Source organism: Lontra canadensis, unplaced genomic scaffold (genome assembly GCF_010015895.1).
Source record: "Lontra canadensis isolate GAN:19392208 unplaced genomic scaffold, GSC_riverotter_1.0 scaffold13, whole genome shotgun sequence".
In the NCBI taxonomy this organism is placed as follows: Eukaryota; Metazoa; Chordata; class Mammalia; order Carnivora; family Mustelidae; genus Lontra; species Lontra canadensis.
In genome coordinates, this window is record NW_022631007.1 from 10,102,186 (window position 1) to 10,122,282 (window position 20,097).

At 43.2% G+C, this 20,097-nt stretch overlaps 1 protein-coding gene across 1 annotated transcript in view; it reads right to left on the minus strand.

Annotated features, from left to right (window-relative positions):
- The window catches only part of SP110 (SP110 nuclear body protein), a 32,375-nt gene extending 14,812 nt beyond the window's left edge, over positions 1-17,563 (minus strand). Inside the window, exons 1-8 of the mRNA XM_032857445.1 lie at positions 17,416-17,563; positions 15,642-15,810; positions 13,464-13,718; positions 13,048-13,092; positions 10,414-10,491; positions 8,300-8,368; positions 4,763-4,912; positions 2,514-2,597 (exon numbers count right to left, since the gene is read on the minus strand). Of these exons, the coding sequence (XP_032713336.1) occupies positions 2,514-2,597; positions 4,763-4,912; positions 8,300-8,368; positions 10,414-10,491; positions 13,048-13,092; positions 13,464-13,718; positions 15,642-15,810; positions 17,416-17,562 (997 nt within the window). The 5' untranslated portion in view covers position 17,563. The remainder of the gene's footprint in view (positions 1-2,513; positions 2,598-4,762; positions 4,913-8,299; positions 8,369-10,413; positions 10,492-13,047; positions 13,093-13,463; positions 13,719-15,641; positions 15,811-17,415) is intronic.
- Positions 17,564-20,097: the final 2,534 nt, after the last annotated feature.

Sequence of the window (20,097 nt, forward strand, 5' to 3'; positions counted from 1 at the left end):
CAAACACATACAAACATGATTTCTATTTTCATATAAAATTAGAGATAGCCTAACTGTCCGTCATATGGGCGATTATTTAAATGAAATTGCTAATTATACAATTATACAATAACGTGCTGTATAACTAAAAGAAAAAAAATAGATAACATTGATATGCAGATATGTGTATTAAATATACAATGAAAAAACTGTTTTTAGACCCTAGAGTGTGAGCTTCTATGTATATAGAATGAGATAATGTATGCAGATGTCTAAGGTACAGAAACAAACTAGGGGAAGCAGATATGAAATAGGAGTTTCACTTCGTGATTAGTAACTTCCCGTACAGACTCTGTGGATTTTATTGAGAACACTGTATCACACAGACCAGGATAGTCTTATGCTGCAGTACAAACAAAACCACAGTTTGGTGGCTTCATGTTCACAGTGTTATGTCTCAGTCATACAGAGTCCCCTGCGGGACCTGGAGTCTCCTGGCAGCCTTTGCGGTGGGGCTGAGACCCATGCTTCTGGCACCTCCCTCTTCCACACACTTCTGCAATCACGGGGAGAAGGTGCAGAGTGGCACAGTGCTCTTCTGTGTTTTGACTCAGAAGTGACCCTCGCACCAGCTTATTGGCCAAACCTGTGATCACCGCCCTGTCTCCTGCAAAGACCTGGGAAATGCAGCATCCAGATCTGGGAAGAGAACTGGAAATAATGGTGAGCACTTAGCATTGCTCACCACCACGGTACATGGGGCATGGACTGCTGATTATTCGGCTTTCTCTGGTGTCACTTTTTTTTGCTCATCAAGTGGTTGGATTTTGAGCTGGATACCTGTCCTTCGAGAATAAAAATGACATTTCCCAGCCTCGTTTGCAGTCAGGTGTAGTCAGGTCACTCATAGTAAAGAAATGGCAACAGCATATCTAAATGCAACCTACAGATAGTGTCCTCAATAGAGGGGACGCACCCTCCTAGACCTTGCCTCTTCCCTTGGTGGGAATGTAGACCTGCTAGCTGGGCCCAGTGAGGGGATGCCACCCTCTGGGAATGGTGGTACAATAACTAAGGAGTTTGAGATTCTAGCCTACCTCCACATGGGAGTGAGAAATAAGTAAGCTCTTTTATTTCAGCCACTGGTTTTTGAGGAGAAGAGTGGTTCTTGTCCCACACAGCAAGCTAATCCCAATGGCGGCTGCATATTGCTTTTGTAGTGTGGAAATTTTTCTATGTTGAAAAAAAATAAATAAATCACTACTTTAAAAAGCTCAAATCTTTTTATGGTCTAGCATGTCTTTCGTAGCCTGGAAGAGTGTTAACAACCCAAAAAAGTAACATTAGATCCACCCTAACAGAGACTGAATAGGTTCTTTACACTTAGGCTTTTCCCCAGCAGATCTTTCCAAAGATGGTTTATTTCCATTATTTTTTGGATCTAGAAAGTAAAAAGAGGCTTTAAACTTATGATCACCTCATTTCAGACAATACTCAGTTGGCAACATTATTTAGGTCTCTTTCATTATAATGGGGTCTGAAGAAAGTCCTAGGGGACCAAGATGTCTTGGTCTTATGCCACCATCCCATTAGGTGTCTTATGCCACCATCCTTTATCCATGGGATCTTGGAAAAACCCACTCTTCCTTGACATGTCTCAGTCTCATCTGTAAAATTTGAAATCATTATTCAATCTTTTCCAAGGATTGTTGAGCAAATAAAATGAAATTATCCATGAGAAAATTTGCAGTATTTCTATATAAGTTAGTGTAATATGGGAGAAACTGTTAAAATGATCATTTGTATTTCAAGGTAGGCAAATTTTACCCATTCTTTCTGACAATAAATACTGGTCATTTGAGAGTTGCATTCTGTGATTTTGTGACACAATGACCACATTGCCAACGCACAGAAAAATGTTCATATTCTTTTCCCCTCTAAGGATAGTGGTAGCAAATGGCCAATGGTAGCGGTGGTGAAGGCACACTCCCCTCACCGTTTGTCAGTGCATGCCCACAGCCGTGTCAGCTGTAACCAGTTGCTTATAGGACTGCATTTGTGTTTATGATGAGCTGGTCTCTTCCCAAGTCTCCCAGAAAGGTCAAGTGGGCAACATGGAAATCTGGGTCTTGGGAAAAATTTTGTTCCATGATTTGGGAACTTCCAATAGAGTACCATGAATGTATTTAGAACACATTCAGCAGTAGTGGTACTGCTCCTATGTAGAAAAAAACTGGTTTGGGGATTGGAGTGGGAAATCACTCTTTTTATGTATAAAGTATATGGAGAGACATACATATTTATTCCTCCTCAAAATAATTATCTACCTAGCTATCTAAACATAAACGGATATATAATATATTTGTGGTATTAAAATATCATAGGTTGTGTTCATGATTAGGAAAAAGTATCTAAGAGGGCTCCTTAGGGCAGTGATAATGGGAAAAGGTTGAGAAACACTGATTTAGAGTCTAACAGTTCTGATTTGGCCTCCTGGGGACTGCATGCAGAGACTTGCAATCCCTCCTGTTTACCATGTGGGGTGCTTGGTGCTGTGCTGGGCGGCTCCTTCTGGAAGCTCTTTTCTTCATTCATTTCTGGTGAGTCATCACTGGTTTCTGAAAAAAATAAAAGACATTTCTTTCAGATCTCAGAAAATCCTCTGGAAAGTCCCATAGGAGTTTCCAGAGGTCCCAGGAAAGACCTTTTGCAGTGAAGCCTGGAGTTTCCAGGTCTTGCCTGCACCTCCATAACCCACCCACTCTCCCACTCTTTCTTTCTTTCTTTCTTTCTTTCTTTCTTTCTTTCTTTCTTTCTTTCCTTCTTTCCTTTTTATAAAAATATTTTTTTTATTTATTTGACAGACAGAGATCACAAGTAGGCAGAGAGGCAGGCAGAGAGTGAGAGGGAAGCAGGCTCCCTGCTGAGCAGAGAGCCTGATGTGGGGCTCCATCCCAGGACCCTGAGATCATGACCTGAGTTGAAGACAGAGGCTTTAACCCACTGAGCCACCCAGGTGCCTCTCCATAATCCTTTCTGAGAATGATTCTACCACTGGGTCTGTCTGCCTCTGGGGAGGAGCAGAGCAAGGCTGGGCAATAGCTTGTCTTCTACCAAGGGAGATGTACAGTGACGGGCAGTCATTTGAGCCCCTGGACCAGAAGCTCAAAGTGAAGTTGTGAATTCCTGGGGTGTCCCAGAAACCCTTTCAGGAGATCTTTGAGGTCAAAACTGGTCCCATACTAAGGTGATCTTTGCCTTTTCGCTATGTTGACAAGTTCTCACGTGGAGCAGCAGTCATGGCAGGGAAAGCTGCTGGTACCCTAGGACAAATCAAAGCAGTGTCCCTAAACCGCATACAGTTTTCTCTGCCACAGACCATTAAAAAAAGAAGAAAAAAAAAAGAAGCCAGTTTCATTTAAGAATGTTCCTGATGAAACAATGAAAATTATTAACTTTACTAAATTTCTACCTTTGAGCATACATCTTTTTTTTTTTAAAGGATTTTATTTGTTTATTTGAGAGAGACAGTGAGCGGGAGGGAGAGGGAAAGAGAATCAGACTCCTTGCTGAGCACAGAGTCTGATGCAGGGCTGGATCCCACGACCGACCGTAAGATCACAACCTGAGCTGCAACCAAGAGTCGAGAGTCAGATGCTTAGCTGACTGAGCCCTCCAGGCGCCCCTGAGTAGACATCTTTTTAATAGTCTATGTGGAAAACTGGGGAGTTCATCTAAAGCAGTTCGCTACATCTTGAAGCATGAATGTCTCGAGAAAAATACTCGTGTGATTGAGCTGCAAGCTTAGTGTCGAATTCAGTGAACCAATATTGTCCAAATGTTTGAGATATTATAAAATCCTGTGTAAGCAGATATGCCATTTAAAATGCAAGACAGCACAATGCGTTGTATTGCAACAGAGTATAAAAAGTTAATTTAAAAAAATTAAAAAATTTTATTTTATTTAAATTCAGTTAATTAACATATAGTGTATTATTAGTTTCAGAAGGGTGTAAGAAGTTAATTGCTGTGGTTTCAGATGCTAATTCATAACTAATCTTTAAGAAACCATCCCTTCTTGACTTTGGGTGCAATATCAAAGGTGAACATACAGAATTATCTCAAGAAACTGTTGAAATACTCCACCCTTTGGAACTACAGATCCTCAGGAAGCTGGATTATCTTCCTGTCCTCCCACCAAAGCAATGTTTCTCAACCGATCGAACACAGAAGCAACTATACACATCCAGCTGTCTTGGATTCAGCTAGACACAAAGAGGTTTGTAAAAATGTAAAATGGTGCCAGTCTTTCACCGGTTTTTGCATTTGGAAAATACACTTGTTTTTCATGAAAATATATCATTTATGTTAATAGGTAGTTGGTATATTACTGTTACGTTTAAATGATCACTTAATGAATTAACATTAAATGATCGGTTTTAATGCCTAATGAAGTACATACAGATAAATATAAACAACAGAAACAGAAGGTCTTTAGGGTACTCCGTAATTTTGAAGAGTGTAAAGAAGTCTTGGAACCAAAAAGGTTGAGAGCTGCTGCCTTAGGTCACAGCTGAGGTCAGTGGTACTGTGTGGACAGAGCTGTTTCTGCACAAAATGTCCTCAGGTGCAACAGATCTGTGTCCCTCTTGTCACACACACCTGTCTCCGCACTTCTCCTTCCCTCTGCTGTTACCTTTACACACCTGCCTAACACTGCCTGTTCTGTGAAAGACCCTCCCACACCGACCACTCAAATGGCAGATTCTGGCACTGGCCTTACCCTCCGGTCCAGAGCTTTGGGCACATTCAGCGCTTGCCTTTTGGGCCCTTGGCATGACATTTGACTTCCTGGGTGAATCGTCCTTCCTTTGAGTTGCCTGTTCCACCACTTGGAGCTTCTCTTGGCTTCTATGCCGAGGCGAGGCTCTCCCTGGGCCAAAGAGTGATTTGTGAATAATTTTCACCGGGGTGCCCAGGAAAGCACCTCCCCACCGCATGCCCCCCGCTCCCACAGATTTTGAGATCTCTGAACTCCTGTGTCTTGTTTTTCTCCTGCTATTTCTCTGTAATTACATATTTTTCTTGTGTGCACCTTTCTTTCTCCCTTAGACTTACCATCTGCTCTCACCCCTGTATAACCTGTTGAAATTAACCAGAATCCCAGAGCAGTAGAATTTCTTTCCTGGACTCTGTTGTATGACACCACATGCAGTGGCCGTATCTGAGTAAAAATGGCCAAGTGGTCTGTTTTGGCGCAGGGGGAGTGTTAAAAAGTACCTCTCCAGGTTCCTGAGGGCCTAGGTATGGATCAGGAGAAATCCAAGGGTACTTAGGTGCCTCTGGTAGGGAGAGTGCAAAGTATTAAAGAATTGAGGGGCCCCGTGACGGTGTGAGAGTCTGGAACACAGAGGATTTGCAATGCCTGAGGTGGAGCTTGTCAAGTTTAGGGTTCTCTTTCCCATGGTCCTGGATGCCTTCATTTTGCCAAGGACTTATATTTATATCTTTGAATCTGATTTTTTATCAAGTGTCAAAGTGACATAATGTGGGGAAATTAAACTCCTTTGAATTCTCAGTGCTTCTGTAAGAAGCCCTCGACCCCAGAGACATGGAAATACATACAGAATAAAGGTAGGGAAAGCTTGCTTTCACTTACCTAGACACATTTGCTCTTCACATATCATGGGAAAGAGAGCTATAGCTAGTGAATTGCTGTCTGATCTAAAAGGATAATAAAACTTCTCATCTCCTGAGATTGCCCAAATGCCTAGAGCAGGGCTAACTTCCTAGGTTAAGTCCCAAAGTTAACTTCCCAAAGTTAAATCCAAAGCGGGGGGGGGGGGGTAGTGAGGGGAGTCCTCCCTCCATAGGTATTTACACATCAAAAGGGGTGAAGCCCAGAACTTGAAGACAACTTTAGTAAAACCTGAAGACACCTGGGCTTTCTCTGCTTCTTAGAAAGAGGCATTTAGTGATGATGAACATTTTTTCATGTGTCTGATAGCCATTTGTATGTCTTCATTGGAGAAGTGTCTGTTCATATCTTCTGCCCATTTTTTGATATGATTATCTGTTTTGTGTGTGTTGAGTTTGAGGAGTTCTTTATAGATCCTGGATATCAATCTTTTGTCTGTACTGTCATTTGCAAATATCTTCTCCCATTCCGTGGGTTGCCTCTTTGTTTTCTAGACTGTTTCCTTTGCTGTGCAGAAGCTTTTGATTTTGATGAAGTCCCAAAAGTTTATTTTGGCTTTTGTTTCCTTTGCCTTTGGAGACATATCTTGAAAGAAGTTGCTGTGGCTGGTATCGAAGAGATTACTGCCTATGTTCTCCTCTAGGATTCTGATGGATTCCTGTCTCACGTTGAGGTCTTTTATCCATTTTGAGTTTATCTTTGTGTACGGTGTAAGAGAATGGTCGAGTTTCATTCTTCTACATATAGCTGCCCAGTTTTTCCAGCACCACTAGCCATCAGGGAGATTCAAATTAAAACCACATTGAGATACCACCTTACACCAGTTAGAATGGCCAAAATTAGCAAGACAGGAAACAACATGTGTTGGAGGGGATGTGGAGAAAGGGGAACCCTCTTACACTGTTGGTGGGAATGCAAGTTGGTGCAGCCTCTTTGGAGAACAGTGTGGAGATTCCTCAAGAAATTAAAAATAGAACTTCCCTATGACCCTGCAATTGCACTACTGGGTATTTACCCCAAGGATACAGATGTAGTGTAAAGAAGGGCCATCTGTACCCCAATGTTTATAGCAGCAATGGCCACGGTTGCCAAACTGTGGAAAGAACCAAGATGCCCTTCAATGGACAAATGGATAAGGAAGATGTGGTCCATATACACTATGGAGTATTATGCCTCCATCAGAAAGGATGAATACCCAACTTTTGTAGCAACATGGACAGGACTGGAAGAGATTATGCTGAGTGAAATAAGTCAAGCAGAGAGAGTCAATTATCATATGGTTTCACTTATTTGTGGAGCATAACAAATAGCATGGAGGACATGGGGAGTTAGGAGAAGGCATTTGGGGGAAATTGGAAGGGGACGTGAACAATGAGAGACTATGGACTCTGAAAAACAATCTGAAGGGTTTGAAGAGGTGTGGGGGTGGGAGGTTGGTTGAACCAGGTGGTGGGTATTAGAGAGGGCACAGACTGCATGGAGCACTGGGTGTGGTACAAAAACAATGAATACTGTTATGCTGAAAATAAATTAAAAAAAAAGTATTTGTTAAATGACTAAAGAAAACTTTGTGAATATAAACATTTGTATGCTTATGTACACATGTACGTGTACACACATTCATGTTTCACACAGCAATCCTTATAAACACATATTTACAAAAAAAAAGAAAGAGGCATTTAAATTCCAAAAGTTAAGGGTGAGAACGCAGGCTTGTTTCAATCTTAATCTCAAAGCAGCAAAAGGGGTGTTTTTGTTTGTTTGTTTTGTTTTGTTTGTTTTTTTCTTTTCCTTTCAGGAGGGCAAGAGGATGGTTGTCCTTGTCCGTAAACAGAAAATCCACCATTCTCATTCTCTGTCTCTTGTCTGTGGGATATCATCTGCCCTCAGAAAGATTCCATTAGCTCTCTTCTCGTTGCTTATGGGTCTGCGTGGGGGGGTTAGGTGCTGCAATGTTACTCTGGATGTTGAGCTGGTTGTGAATATTAATAAGGAATTCTCTCCCCTTGGATTCAGGTGACTGGGTTCCTGCAGTGGTCATATACCTAAAGAATGTGCCAGTGTAAGTGGGGTACCATCCCAGACCCTTCACGGTTTTTGACAAAAAACTTACTGTCTTGGCACAAGGTCATAGACCGCTAACACCAATCTTGAAAAAAATAGAAAATTCTAAAATTTCTCCTCCAATTATTTGCATCTTCTCTAAGCAATACATGCCACCCTCCACCCGGCCATTCAAGCCAGATACTGAAGAGCAGGTCTCGTTTCTTTCTGCTCCCCAGCTTCCAGTTTATCAAGGCCTTTCAACTCTACCTCCAAGCTGGTCTGGAATTGGCCGTCGTCCCCATCTCCAATGCCAGATCTGAATCCAAAGTTCTATCCACTTGTGTGACATCTGCCCCCCAAATGGGTTGCCCTGCTTCCATACTTTTCCATTTCCAGTTCATTCTTCACACAGCCCAGAACCGTTCTTGTCAAACATAAAATGGGATCATGTCACTTTATTGATGAAATCTCTTCAATGTCTCCTCATTCATTAGAATAAAATTCAACTTCCCACACCTTGACCTGCAAACATGAGGTGTCTGTGGCCTCTGACCTCCTCTTGTTCTCTCATCTTACCTTTTGGGAGGCTTTTTTTCTGGCGTCTCTTTTTTGGAGTTGACCAGATACATCTTTTTCTTTTCTTTCCTAAACAGAAAGGGTACAGATCATCTTTTCATGGCTACAAACATAGACCTGCCAACTTTACGTGTCAATAATTTTCAGCTTTCCCTTCCAGTCTTCACACCATAGTGGTGAGGAGGTACTGGTGACCTTACTTGTTGCTGCTTCATGGAGTAATGAGGGAGAAGAAATTCTAACATGGCAGAGGAGAGAGCGACATGAAGAGATGTAGACAATGAGTTTAGCTAACTCATTTCTAGCAGTTTGGTTGTGAGATGGAGGAGAGAACTATGGAAGCAGGTGAGGTGAGCTGAGAATCGAGGAAGCTCTTTTCATGAGCTATGATAAGCTTGGCAAGTGGTTGAATGTAGATCCTGTGACAGGGAGATGCTGAATTCTCAGGAAAGAGAAAGGGTCATGGACCTCATCAGGGGAGGTGGAAGGATTGCTATAGAGGGAAAGAGGGAACGGGAGACGAGGGGACAGATGCAGTTAGAGTTTGCTGGTTGGTAGCAAGAACTGAGGGGATTCCTATCTGAGCCTTTCTATGAAGTAAGAGGAAAAGTAATCTGTTAAGAAAAAAGAGGTGGTGAGAGGGTCGGCAGTTCAAAGAAAAAGCTCAGGGTTGGAAAGGATCATTGCAAGAAGTGAAATTGTAAGGCAGCATGAGAGGGTCATTTATGCTGGAGTCATGAAGACACAGCCCATGTACTCTGTCCTGCTGTGTGGCTCTCCCCAGCAGTACCTGCCTTCAGACACAGTATGCAGAAAGCCGATAATGGGGTCCCTCCAAGACCTGCCAGAGAATACTAGGAAAAGACAGTGAGAGTCAAGGCAGATTAAGATATCAGCAAGACGTTACTGAAGTCATGGTTTGTGGGCTCTAACCTTGTATAAAGGGGCCTGAAGAGGGCATATAATGAACCAGAAAAGAGAAAGGCCGGTGCACTGGTCATCCAAATGAAGTTGAAGGACAGCTCCAGAGGGAACAAATTGTAAGGAAGAAACCAGGCAAGGATACCTTCATATTAATTTCACGAAAAGATTTTATTTATTTATTTGAGAGAGAAAGCAGGCATATGTGAGCTGGGGGAGGACCAGAGAGAGAGGGACAAGCAGACTCTGTGGTGAGTGTAGAACCCAACACAGGCCTTGATCCCACAACCCTGAGATCATGACCTGAGCCAAAATCAAGAGTTGGAGGCTTAACTGACTAAGCCACCCGGGTGCCTCTCAAATTAATTTTTTAAGATTGGGCAGAGGAGGAGAGCTCAGAGATGGAACAATGGCTGTAGAAGCAGCAGACTTTAAGGATTAGAGGTAAAAAAAGAGAATTCTGAAATTTATTATTGGGAGGTCGAGCCAGGCTTCAATGATGAGAAGGCTGATGGGTTGTCTTTGGGTGCAGGAGCCAAGAATTGGTGCAGGAAGAAGTCACTGGAAAAGAGCTGAAGAAGGATCTGAGGGTACTCTTATCCCTGTGTACCTTGAAGGTGTCCAGGATGGTGGCAGGACTTGAACTGATAGAAAAATTCTAAGTCAGCCTTTGGGGTGTGCTGAGGAATTGGGGGCAAGTCAAGGATGGTAGTGATGACTAGGGAGGGAGTATTTCATTTGAACGGTTAAGCCTCAAAGTAGAGGATGGAGGAGGAAGGGGCTGGCTGGGGCTGGTGGGTAGCAAGCAGTGGACATCCTCCCTGCCTTCCGCCAAGAGTGAAAGCAGACAGTATGTGGCCTTATCTTGAGAGAAAGCAGTGTCCTCTCAGGGGAACCCACTTTCAGTTAGAGGGAGGTGCGACTAACCCTTCAAGAAGTTGTGGGTAAAGAAGACCTTGATGATTTCAGAGAAAGTGATTGCAATGGATACATATTTCAAAGGCCCTCAGTGCCTCCTGGCTTCCCTACAGTCTTCACGAAAGCCTTCAAGGAAGACACAGTGAATGCAGAAACATGTGTACATCATGACTACAACCATATGGTGGGAGCTTCTGACAAAATAGCAGAAAAGCAGAAAGTATCTCCAAATTCATGCTCCTGATGTCTACAGGAGAAAGGCAATCCTTCCTTACCTTTCTTGTTGGAAGGTATGCTGGATGCCTCCTGGAGCTCTCTGGGGTCGTTTGGTTCAGGAGAGTCATCTGTTATCACTAACAAAGGAAAGAGAATTCAGTTCAGAGCTTGGAACAGGCTGAAGGAAAAGTCCTGAGGGAGCTGAGGGCAGAGCAGGAGGGCGCAGAGCACATCACCATGGGCTGGGGGTCTGCCAGCCCATGGGGCCCCCTGGCTCTGTCTTGATGTGATCAATTTGTGGTTAGAGTTGCCTGGACAGCTATCCCCGTGAAGCAGGGAACAATTGCCACACAGAGGAAGGCTCAGTTTGACCTGTTTCGAGAGGCTCCCCTTATTCAGTGGAAGAGAGGAAGAAGGGTTCTCAGCCGCCCTCATGCACGGAGTGAAGCTTCGAGCTGGGTGAGGGCTGACCTTAAGTTCTGGTGGCTTCAATGAAGGGGAATGTCTTTGCCATAGGAAAAATACACGTTATTGCTTAGAGGTCTGTGAATGGATATTTTTGGACCTTCTCTTTGTCATGATTTTACCTTGAAAATAGTGAAGGAAGCTAAGAGTCTTGATAGCTCTGTGTACAAGGACCGAGAAAGCAGGAGCTAACTTCTACTTGTAAGCACGTGTTAACAGCAAATAAATACAAAGTTCTACTTTTTTGCCGCACTGAGAAGACAGAAGGGCTGGAAGCCATTATAAATCTCAAGTAAGACTGTCACCTTCTTGTTTGCACAGTGCTATGAGATCAATCTCAGATTTTGGCAAGCAGTCATGAGACATTTTAAATAATTTGTTGCATTTAAAATTATTTTAATCCTATCAATTCTTAAAAATCGAAATGCTATAGAAATGACTGGTTTTAAAGTTGAAACTTCTCCACAGTCGGAGTGGGGACTGGGAAAAATAACCATCCACACCTGGGCCACACAGCGATTTTGTTTCCTTCACATTTGGATGGAGCAGTTTTGAAATTTACCTTATTGCAAAGACCTCAGAGTGTGGGTGACTTACACAGTTCTGCTCTGACTCAGTTCCTGTCCTTTCCCCAGGGTTCCTACCACCAGCACTCATGGCAATGAATGCTTGTGCTTAGCAGACCTCCTAGTGATTCTTGTAGCCCAGGCCCAGTGGGTACCAACTGGGCTCCTGCCTCTCATCTTCAGTGACCCCACTCTAGGTTTTCCTTTCCCAGACTTGTCTCCCTTGTCCACCCCACGGTCTCCTGTGTGTAGGAGCTCCTGAAGGCTGGGAGCACAGCCCAAAGATGGTGGTCTAGAGTGGCAAGGAGAGCCCTGTCTCAAGAAGACCTGAATGACCTCGTCTCTCGGTAGACACAGAAAGTAGGGCAAGCTTAAGTTGTCTACATCAAAATTACCTGGGACGTAGCCTGGTGGGGCATCTTTTGAGCATTTTGTTATCTTTTATCTGGGGCTCAGAGTGTTACCGGACACTGAACCAAGGAAGAAGAGGAATTTCAGGTCCTAAGACCAGCAAACAGGGATCAGAGGGAGAAGAAACATCACCAATCTACTCCCGCCAGTAAAAATGATGGGGCCAACCCAACACCAAGGCCCAGCAAGGGTGGGATAGAGCGGGAGAGTCAATAACCATTTCCTTTCAACTAGCTGCTTACATTTTTTTTCAACTTTATTATTATTTTTAAATTTTAATTCTAATGTAGTTAACATACAGTGTTATATTAGTTTCAGGTATAGGATACAGTGATTCACTACTTCCTAATTTAATAATTGATTTCTTTCTTTGGGTAGTCTAGAGGATAGAATCTTCTGTTGTCATTGGCTTCATGATTATGTTAATCTTATATGGATGGTGGGTATTAGAGGCATGAAGGAAACATTTGGACCAAATGGGGCCCTTTATGCTCAGTGTTGGAGAATCCATGATACCATTTTCGACAGTGCCTGATAATACTCCATGGTTACATTTAATGAATCAATGTCCTTAATAATGATTGTTGGGAGAGATATGAAACACAATTTTGGAAACTAAATCTTTCAATGTTTTAGCAGATTTTTCAATCAGCAGATCCTTCAACATTTTATCATCTTTTCTTTCTTTTTTTTTAAGATTTTATTTATATATTTGACAGACAAAGACTGCAAGTAGGCAGAGAGACAGGCAGAGAGAGAGCAAGGGAAGCAGTTTCCCTGCTGAGAAGAGAGCCTGATGCTGCTCGATCCCAGGGTCCTAGGATCCTGACCTGAGCTGAAAGCAGAAGCTTCAACCCACTGAGCCACCCAGGTGCCCCTATCATTTTTTCTAATAATTTCACTAACATTACTTTTAGAGTCCAAACCACATAAAAATGAATATGACTGGAAGGCCCATGTAACCAGAAAGTGAGAAACTTAGTGAGGGTCACAGAGAGGGGTATTGTACAAGTTTCGTGTCAGTTCAGATCACTGTTATTAGGTGGACATCATGGCATCAAACTGGTTGTGGAGGTATCCCTGACAAGTAGTCCGGTGCTGAGCTGGGGCATCAGTCCTCCTGTTTCTTTTTCTTTGTCTCACCCAGTTCTTTTTCTCTGGGCTTCTGCTACATGCCTCTGGGTTGGCAGGTGCATGTTTGCCCCTCATATCCACTCTGAACTAAACTAAGTCAGCCCCAAGCAATATTACCTTGAACAGTGTTGGGGGGAGAGCTAAACGTCTCCTGTGGGTCTTCTCCATCATTTATTTCGGATGTTAAGTTGTCGTCGGGCATTGAAGAGAGGAAGAAAAATCATTACAGGGTACAGGGACAGCATATCAGGGAGGAAAGCAAATGGTAAATGGTAAAAACAGCCAGGACAGAAGCATCAATGCTCCAGGGCAGAGAGTTGGGTTATTCCAGGGGTGGGAAGCAGGTGTTTGGGCTCTAGGCTTTCCCCAAGCCCCTGACAGGGCCCATAGTCCTTCTTGGAGAAGGCTGTGTGTGGTAGGTGGGCACACAGGATGAACAAGATTACCAAAAGGTGGGACCCTGGGCTTCTAGACACGACCACAGGTACCCTAGGCCAGGGAGGCCCAGGTGTCAGACAAAGTCTTTCCCTCACCTGGAATGATCCTTCCTTCCTGGGTAGCTCTGGGGAGAGCCACAGCAGGGTCAGAAGGGCTGGATGGTTCGCCCACGATCTCAGCTCTATGCTGTGCTGATGAACTGGGTTCAGTGACACTGGGCGAAGGGGGCTGGTGGCTCTGGGGCGGGGGCAGCGGCAGCAGCGTCTGGAGGGAGCATCCTTCTGCTGGGTTGGCTGGAGCTTCGAGGAGGGTCAGCACAGCTCTGTTGCATCCTCCGTAGGCAATGACAACTGGGATCGGTGAAGGAACACACATCAACACCCTGGCTACTCAGAATTATTAGGGAATTTCTTTGTACAGGACTTCCAAAGAGTTGGGGGCATGGGGTGATTCATCCTCCCTCAGGTGCGTAGAACCCATTCATGACCAGCATCTTCTGTTTGTGGCCCCTTTCTATTTATGTGTTTGATTTGGGCATTAGACCTCTGGTCTAATACCGAAGTCATTTCCCACATAAAGCTGAGTTTCACTTTGAACTCAGAGATTTAATTTTCTTCAGTTTTTCTTTAATTTTGGTTTCAGAATTTAAACAATTTTGTATACTATTATAATTTTAATACATGTCCCTGTTTTAATAAATAAACACATCACACCTCCCTGTAGCAAATAAGATAAAATGTAAATTCCTTCACATGGTGCATCCTTTCTACTCTGGTTTATGCTCATTTCTGCAGAACAAGCCTCATGATCCCTGCCTCACACCCTATGGCGGGCCACACCAACTTTCCACCCCATCCTCAATACTCTAGGCCCTTGGCTTTCTGTATGTGATTCCTTCAATTGCCAGGTTTCTCTTATGATTCTTCTCCATCATTTATTTCAGGAGTTAAGTTGTCCAAACCAGTGAACAGAAAAAAGAATTAAGGTGGGAATTTGGAGAGGGGCCTAGAACAAAAGCTTAGAGTTGCAGATCCAGAAAGATGCGTGAGCTTGGCTAGGTTGAGGGGAGCACTGCAGGGTGTGGTGCCTCTGGCTTTCAGACTGACTTAGCATGGCTTCTGAGAACTCAGTCCTCCTCATGCCATCCCAATGATGCCAGGAGCATGGACTCAAGTGGACCTGGGTTGACAGGGAAGGGCACTTTTATCTTTTGCTGCCCCTTTAGCTCAAGGAGTCATTTCTTCTTTGGGGGAGGAACCTCTTTCTGTTAACAGTGGTGAACCCACTAATAAAATGTTATAGTCCAGGGTGGCCTGCTGGTCCTCTTCCTATTGTTCTCAGCTAAGTGAACCATGCGCTTTAGGCCTTAAGCTTAAAGTGATCATGTCACCTCTTCCTCTTGCCCTGGCCTCCTCCTTCCCATCCCTGTCCTTGCTTTTTCTCCTGCTCTTTATCTATACAGCTTGTTCTTGTTCCCAGTGTGCATCACGTTCTGCTTCCTTCTTCTACCCTCTCTCTGTCTTCAGCTCCCTCTCCTCTCCTCCAGGTTTACACTCTGCCTTCCACCTGTCCTTATTTAAAAGGGGATTGAAATCTCAGGCCCTCTCCTCTCCTCCAGGTTTACACTCTGCCTTCCACCTGTCCTTATTTAAAAGGGGATTGAAATCTCAGGCCCTGGTGCCAGGAACCCCAAGTGGGACAGCTGGCTCTGCTCTTAGCAGACAAGTAACTTTGGGAAACTTATTCTGAGCTTTAATTTCTTCATATGTCAGATGCGGATAATAATGGCTTCTTCATATGTCAGATGTCATATGTCCCATATAATAATGGGATAATAATAAAGATGATATGAGGTAATCATATAGAGGGCTTGGGACAATGCCTGGTACATAGTAAGTACTGAAAAAAAAAAGATAATTACTGTCCATCCCTATTCATTTCTCTTCCCCTCTGGCTCCCCTCATCCTTCTGCCAGACTAAGTCTCTGGAACTGCATTTCCCTAGAGATGCCCCAGTGGGGTAAACTGGACAACTTTCCCCCACATTATAGAACAGGTAAGACAGAAATGTGTCTTCTAGAAATTCATCTTAGAGAGCTGGGGCCAGAGGCTGCTCTTCCTGGTGCACCCGTGACAGAGTACGCTCCCTATCTCTCCAGAGAACCCGGCACTATAAGTGCATAATTGCAGGGGGCTGAAAGCCAACCCAAACTTTGACCATAGCAGCTTCTGGCATGCCTTTATAGCCCAAAAGATATTCAAGAAGCCTCGTACCTCTTCTGAAGCCCTTGAGAATAGTTGTCAGACTGGGATATTCACGCAGGTTAATTCGGCTGAACAATGTCTTCAGAATCGACAGACTGAAGGTCTTTTCCAGGTGGGTGAGGATGTTGTATACTACTCTGGGTACAGGGACCTGATTTCTACAGGCTTCCAAGGATTCCTTAAAAAATGGAGTCGAGGATTATTATAAATGATTATAAAACAGAATGGAAGTTTATTACACATTTATGGTTTTCTGAGTTGTAGGAATGGTATTCTGTTCTGCTAAGAAGGAATTCAGCACAAATGCATGGTTAAACTCTAACATAGAAAAGTTACAGTTCCACATGTTTACTTTTAGAACCTCACATACATTTGGATTGTTAGTCATAGGAATAAATAAGTTTTAAAATAAGTTTGCTTTGTGAACCTTATTTTAGGTACATTTGAGGGAAGAGAGAAATTTTAGGGAAGGAAAAGGGGAGTCGAGGCTGCTACTGCGTCATTAATTCTCCAAGGCTCTGGGCAGAACTCTGTAGCAATGGATCAAGATGTTGGTCACAAGGGGGCAATTCTGCAATTGCTTGTTAGCCTCTGTTCTATCTCTTGGACTTGGGATAGCTTGAATGGGTTCTAGCCACAGAGAAGTCATCCAGAGAACTCTTCTTCAGGAGAAGCTGGCCAAAAGGAGAAACATGGCAGGAAAATTAACAACATAACACTGAGCACCTACTAGACTAGTCCTTGGGTAGAAAGCAATGGATAAGATAAACATGGTGCTACCCATGCTGAGCGAGGGACACTGTCAGGTGGAGAAGATAGGTATTAAATAATAAACAAATTAAAGAAATGCCCAGTTGCTATTGAGAAAATTGTTATGAAAAGAAAGCATAGATTTCTTGGAGAAATCAATTGGATGAGTGGGTTGAGGAAGTCTCTCTGAGTAGTGACATCTGGGCTGTGATGTGAAGAGGGGTTGGAACCAACCAGGCCGAGACTGGGAGAAGATCGTTCAACCACTGATGCACTTCCCTGGGACTGGTGCTCAGGAAATGCATTAAGAAAACCCCCAGATTATAAAAGAATGCCCTTTTTGTCTGCATAGTCGTATCTTCCAATGCCTGCTTTGCTTCACATCTGAATGGATTGTGCTCAACAAGCTCTTAGGAACTGGGAGGGTACCCTTTGTGGGTTGAATGGTGTCACTCCTCCAAAAAGGCATGTCCACCTGAACCCTATAAATGTGACCTTATTTGCAAAAAGGGTCTTTGCAGATGTAATAAAATTAGGATCTTGAGATGAGATTACCCTGGACTAGAGTGGGCTCTAAATCACAATGACCAATGTCCTTATAAAAGGAGAGAAGGAGAAAAGACAAGGATAAGAAAAGGTCATGTAGAGCCTGATGTGGAGATTGAAACCACGATTATAGGTGATTTTTCTATAGGCCCAGGAACACAAAGGTTGCTGGTACCACTAGAAGGCAAGAGAGTTAGGGAACGGATGCTCTCTCAGAGCCTCAAGAAGGAACCAACCCTGCCAACACGTTGATTTTGTACTTCTGGTTTCCAAAACTGTGAGACAATACATTTCTCTTGTTTCGAATAATGTTGGTCGAGGTCATTTGTATGGCAGGCCCTGTGACCCCATCTTTCCCTCACAATGAGCCTTTGGGAATAGGTCTTTTGAGCTCCAGAAGCCCTAGGAGTTTGGGGCTTGTAACTTCAGTGATGGGGACTCCTTGGTGAGCCTGGGCTGACATGGGAAAGCAGGCAGCATGACTCACCCTGTACATTGTCTCCGTGATGAAGGAATTGTCTCGGAAGCCTTCGAGAAAGGGAAATGGCTTATATATGGCATAAGCAGTTTCCAGCTTCTGGTATATGAAGTGCTGGAGAAGAGCCTCTTCTAAGGCCCTGGTCATGGTGAGCATCCTATGAAAGAGGCATGAGAAGAGAAGAAAGACTCTGGGAATTCGGGGAGCTGCTCTCTGCACTTAGTAGCCATCTTCAGACGAGCATCCTGGTCCCAAAGGCAGCCCTGAGCAGTCTGCAAAGCAAAATGCCTGCCTCAAAGGCTCATGGGCATAGGAGGTAATAACGACATCCAGCGACCGTGGAGATGGAAAGCGACCAAGAATATGATGCTGAAATCCCAAAGGGGCTGCTGGTAAACATAAAACAGATTTCAAATAGCCAATATCTATTGAGTACTTCCTATGTGCCAAACTTTGTTCTAAGGGTTTCACGTGCACTAGCTTATTTGAGCTTCACAAAACACTTGCAAGATGGTTACTGTGATTACCCATTATATTGTGAAGGACACTGAGACATAGAGGTGTTTACTATCTTGCCCTAAATCATATGACTTGGAAGTGGTAGAAAGGAAACAAATTCCGACTTTTTGTTTCTAGGTTTATGGTCATAAGTTCTATCGTCCATGGCTACATTGGAAGGAGTTAAGATTGCCTGAGCAGTCACTTAAGGCAAACACTAACAAAGCTCGTAAAGAGGGACCACCCGGTAATGAGTAGAAAGATGAAAACCTGATAATATGTAGGAACTGTAGTAATCCACCTATAATCTTTGACACAGAAGCAAGACAAACATAAACAGATGTGAAAGACATGAAAGACATGATTAATAAAGGCAATGTAACTGATTTATTATATGTATCAATTTCATATCTCAGAACAGACATGGGCCTTTCCCATGCTAATGCGACATTTATAAAAATTAGCTATGATAGGCCAGGAGAAAATATTCATGTTATAATAGGTAGCAAACTTACAGATGACATTCCTGACAAATTGTCAAGAAGAGTACTAACAAAAAAAATCAACCACCCAGAGATTTTTTTTTTAAAACAAAACAGAGATTCCAACTTTCCAACTTCATTTTGTGTATGATTGAAAGTTAAACTGTAAGTAATGACTGTTCCAGGGCTAATACCAGTGGTAGACAGAGCATCCCTGCTCTCTCTACTCATTCCCACATCCTGTAAGTTTGACAGGAAAAAAGAAACATATCGTAAAAATAGGATAATCCATAACAGTCCTGAGAAAGAAAAGACACCATGGGAGATCTATAATTGTGAAGAAATCCTGGAAGACTGAGAACAGGTGGAAGGGAGATCTAGAATCCCTGATACAGACAGAATCCATCCAATGGGGAAGGATACTTCAAAGATCAGCACAGAGTAAGAGAAAGCCAGAATGAACAGGTGGTAAGAAGAGGAAGTGGCCCTGGGGTTACATTTAGGAAGATTAATTATACTACAGCATTCAGAACATAATATCCACTAGGTTCCTTTTTCTTCGTCTCTTATGATTCTCAAGAATGGAAGCAAGGCACAGAGAGGTTAAGTAACTAGCCTAAGGTCGGTAAAGCAGAGCTTGTCTGACTAAAGCCCCATTTTTTTTTTAACATATGTATATATTTTTAAAGATTGTATTTATTTGACACAGACAGAGATCACAAGTAGGTAGAGAGATAGGCAGAGAGAGAGGGGGAAGCAGGCTTCCCGCTGAGCAGAGAGCCCAATGTGGGGGGCTCAATCCCAGGACTCTGAGATCACGACCTGAGCCGAAGGCAGAGGCTTAATCTACTGAGCCATCCAGGCGACCCTAAGCCCCATTTTTTACTGGTGCATGATACTGGGTCTTGTATGCAAGTGTTCAGATTTTTATCATGTAAAGCAGTCTTAAAAATGAATAAGCAATAGATAAACATCCACATAGAAAAAAAGCAAAAGGCATAAACAGGCAATTAAGTCAAGTGTGCAATAAATATATAAAAACATGGAAATTCACTAGTAGTTGGGACAGTACAAAAGAAGACAATGTAATAATTTTCTATAAAGATTTTATTTGTCAGAGAGAGAGAGAGAGTGAGAGAGAGAGCGTGCGCACAAGCAGGGGGAGCAGCAGGCAAAGCAGGCAGAGGGAGAAGCAGGCTCCCTGCTGAGCAAGGATCCCAATGCCAGATTTGATCCCAGGACCCCGGGATCATGACCTGAGCAGAAAGCAGATGCTTAACCACTGAAACACCCAGGCATCCCGAAAACTAAATAATGTTTGCCTATTAAATTTTTCCATATAAAGAATAAAAGCAATAATCACAAATGCTCCTGGTGAAAATATAAACAGGTCCAAATGTTCTGGAGGCTAATTTAGCCATCAGTGTCAGATGCTCTAAAGCATGTATTCCATTGAGTTCCAAATTCCATTTTCAGGAATTTATTTCAAGGAACCAATCATAAATATACTTAAGAAAAATATATAAAAAGTTCATGAAACACTAGAGAGGAAATTAAATGTTTTCTCTTTATTGTCTCTTTCCCACCAACTACCTCTAGTCACTTGCACCATGGATAATAAATAAGTTGCCCATTTGGGGCAGAGTGCAAATCACAGAGCACAAAGAGGAGAGTAGAGAGCAAATCTTGGTTCCATCCACAACAACAGGCT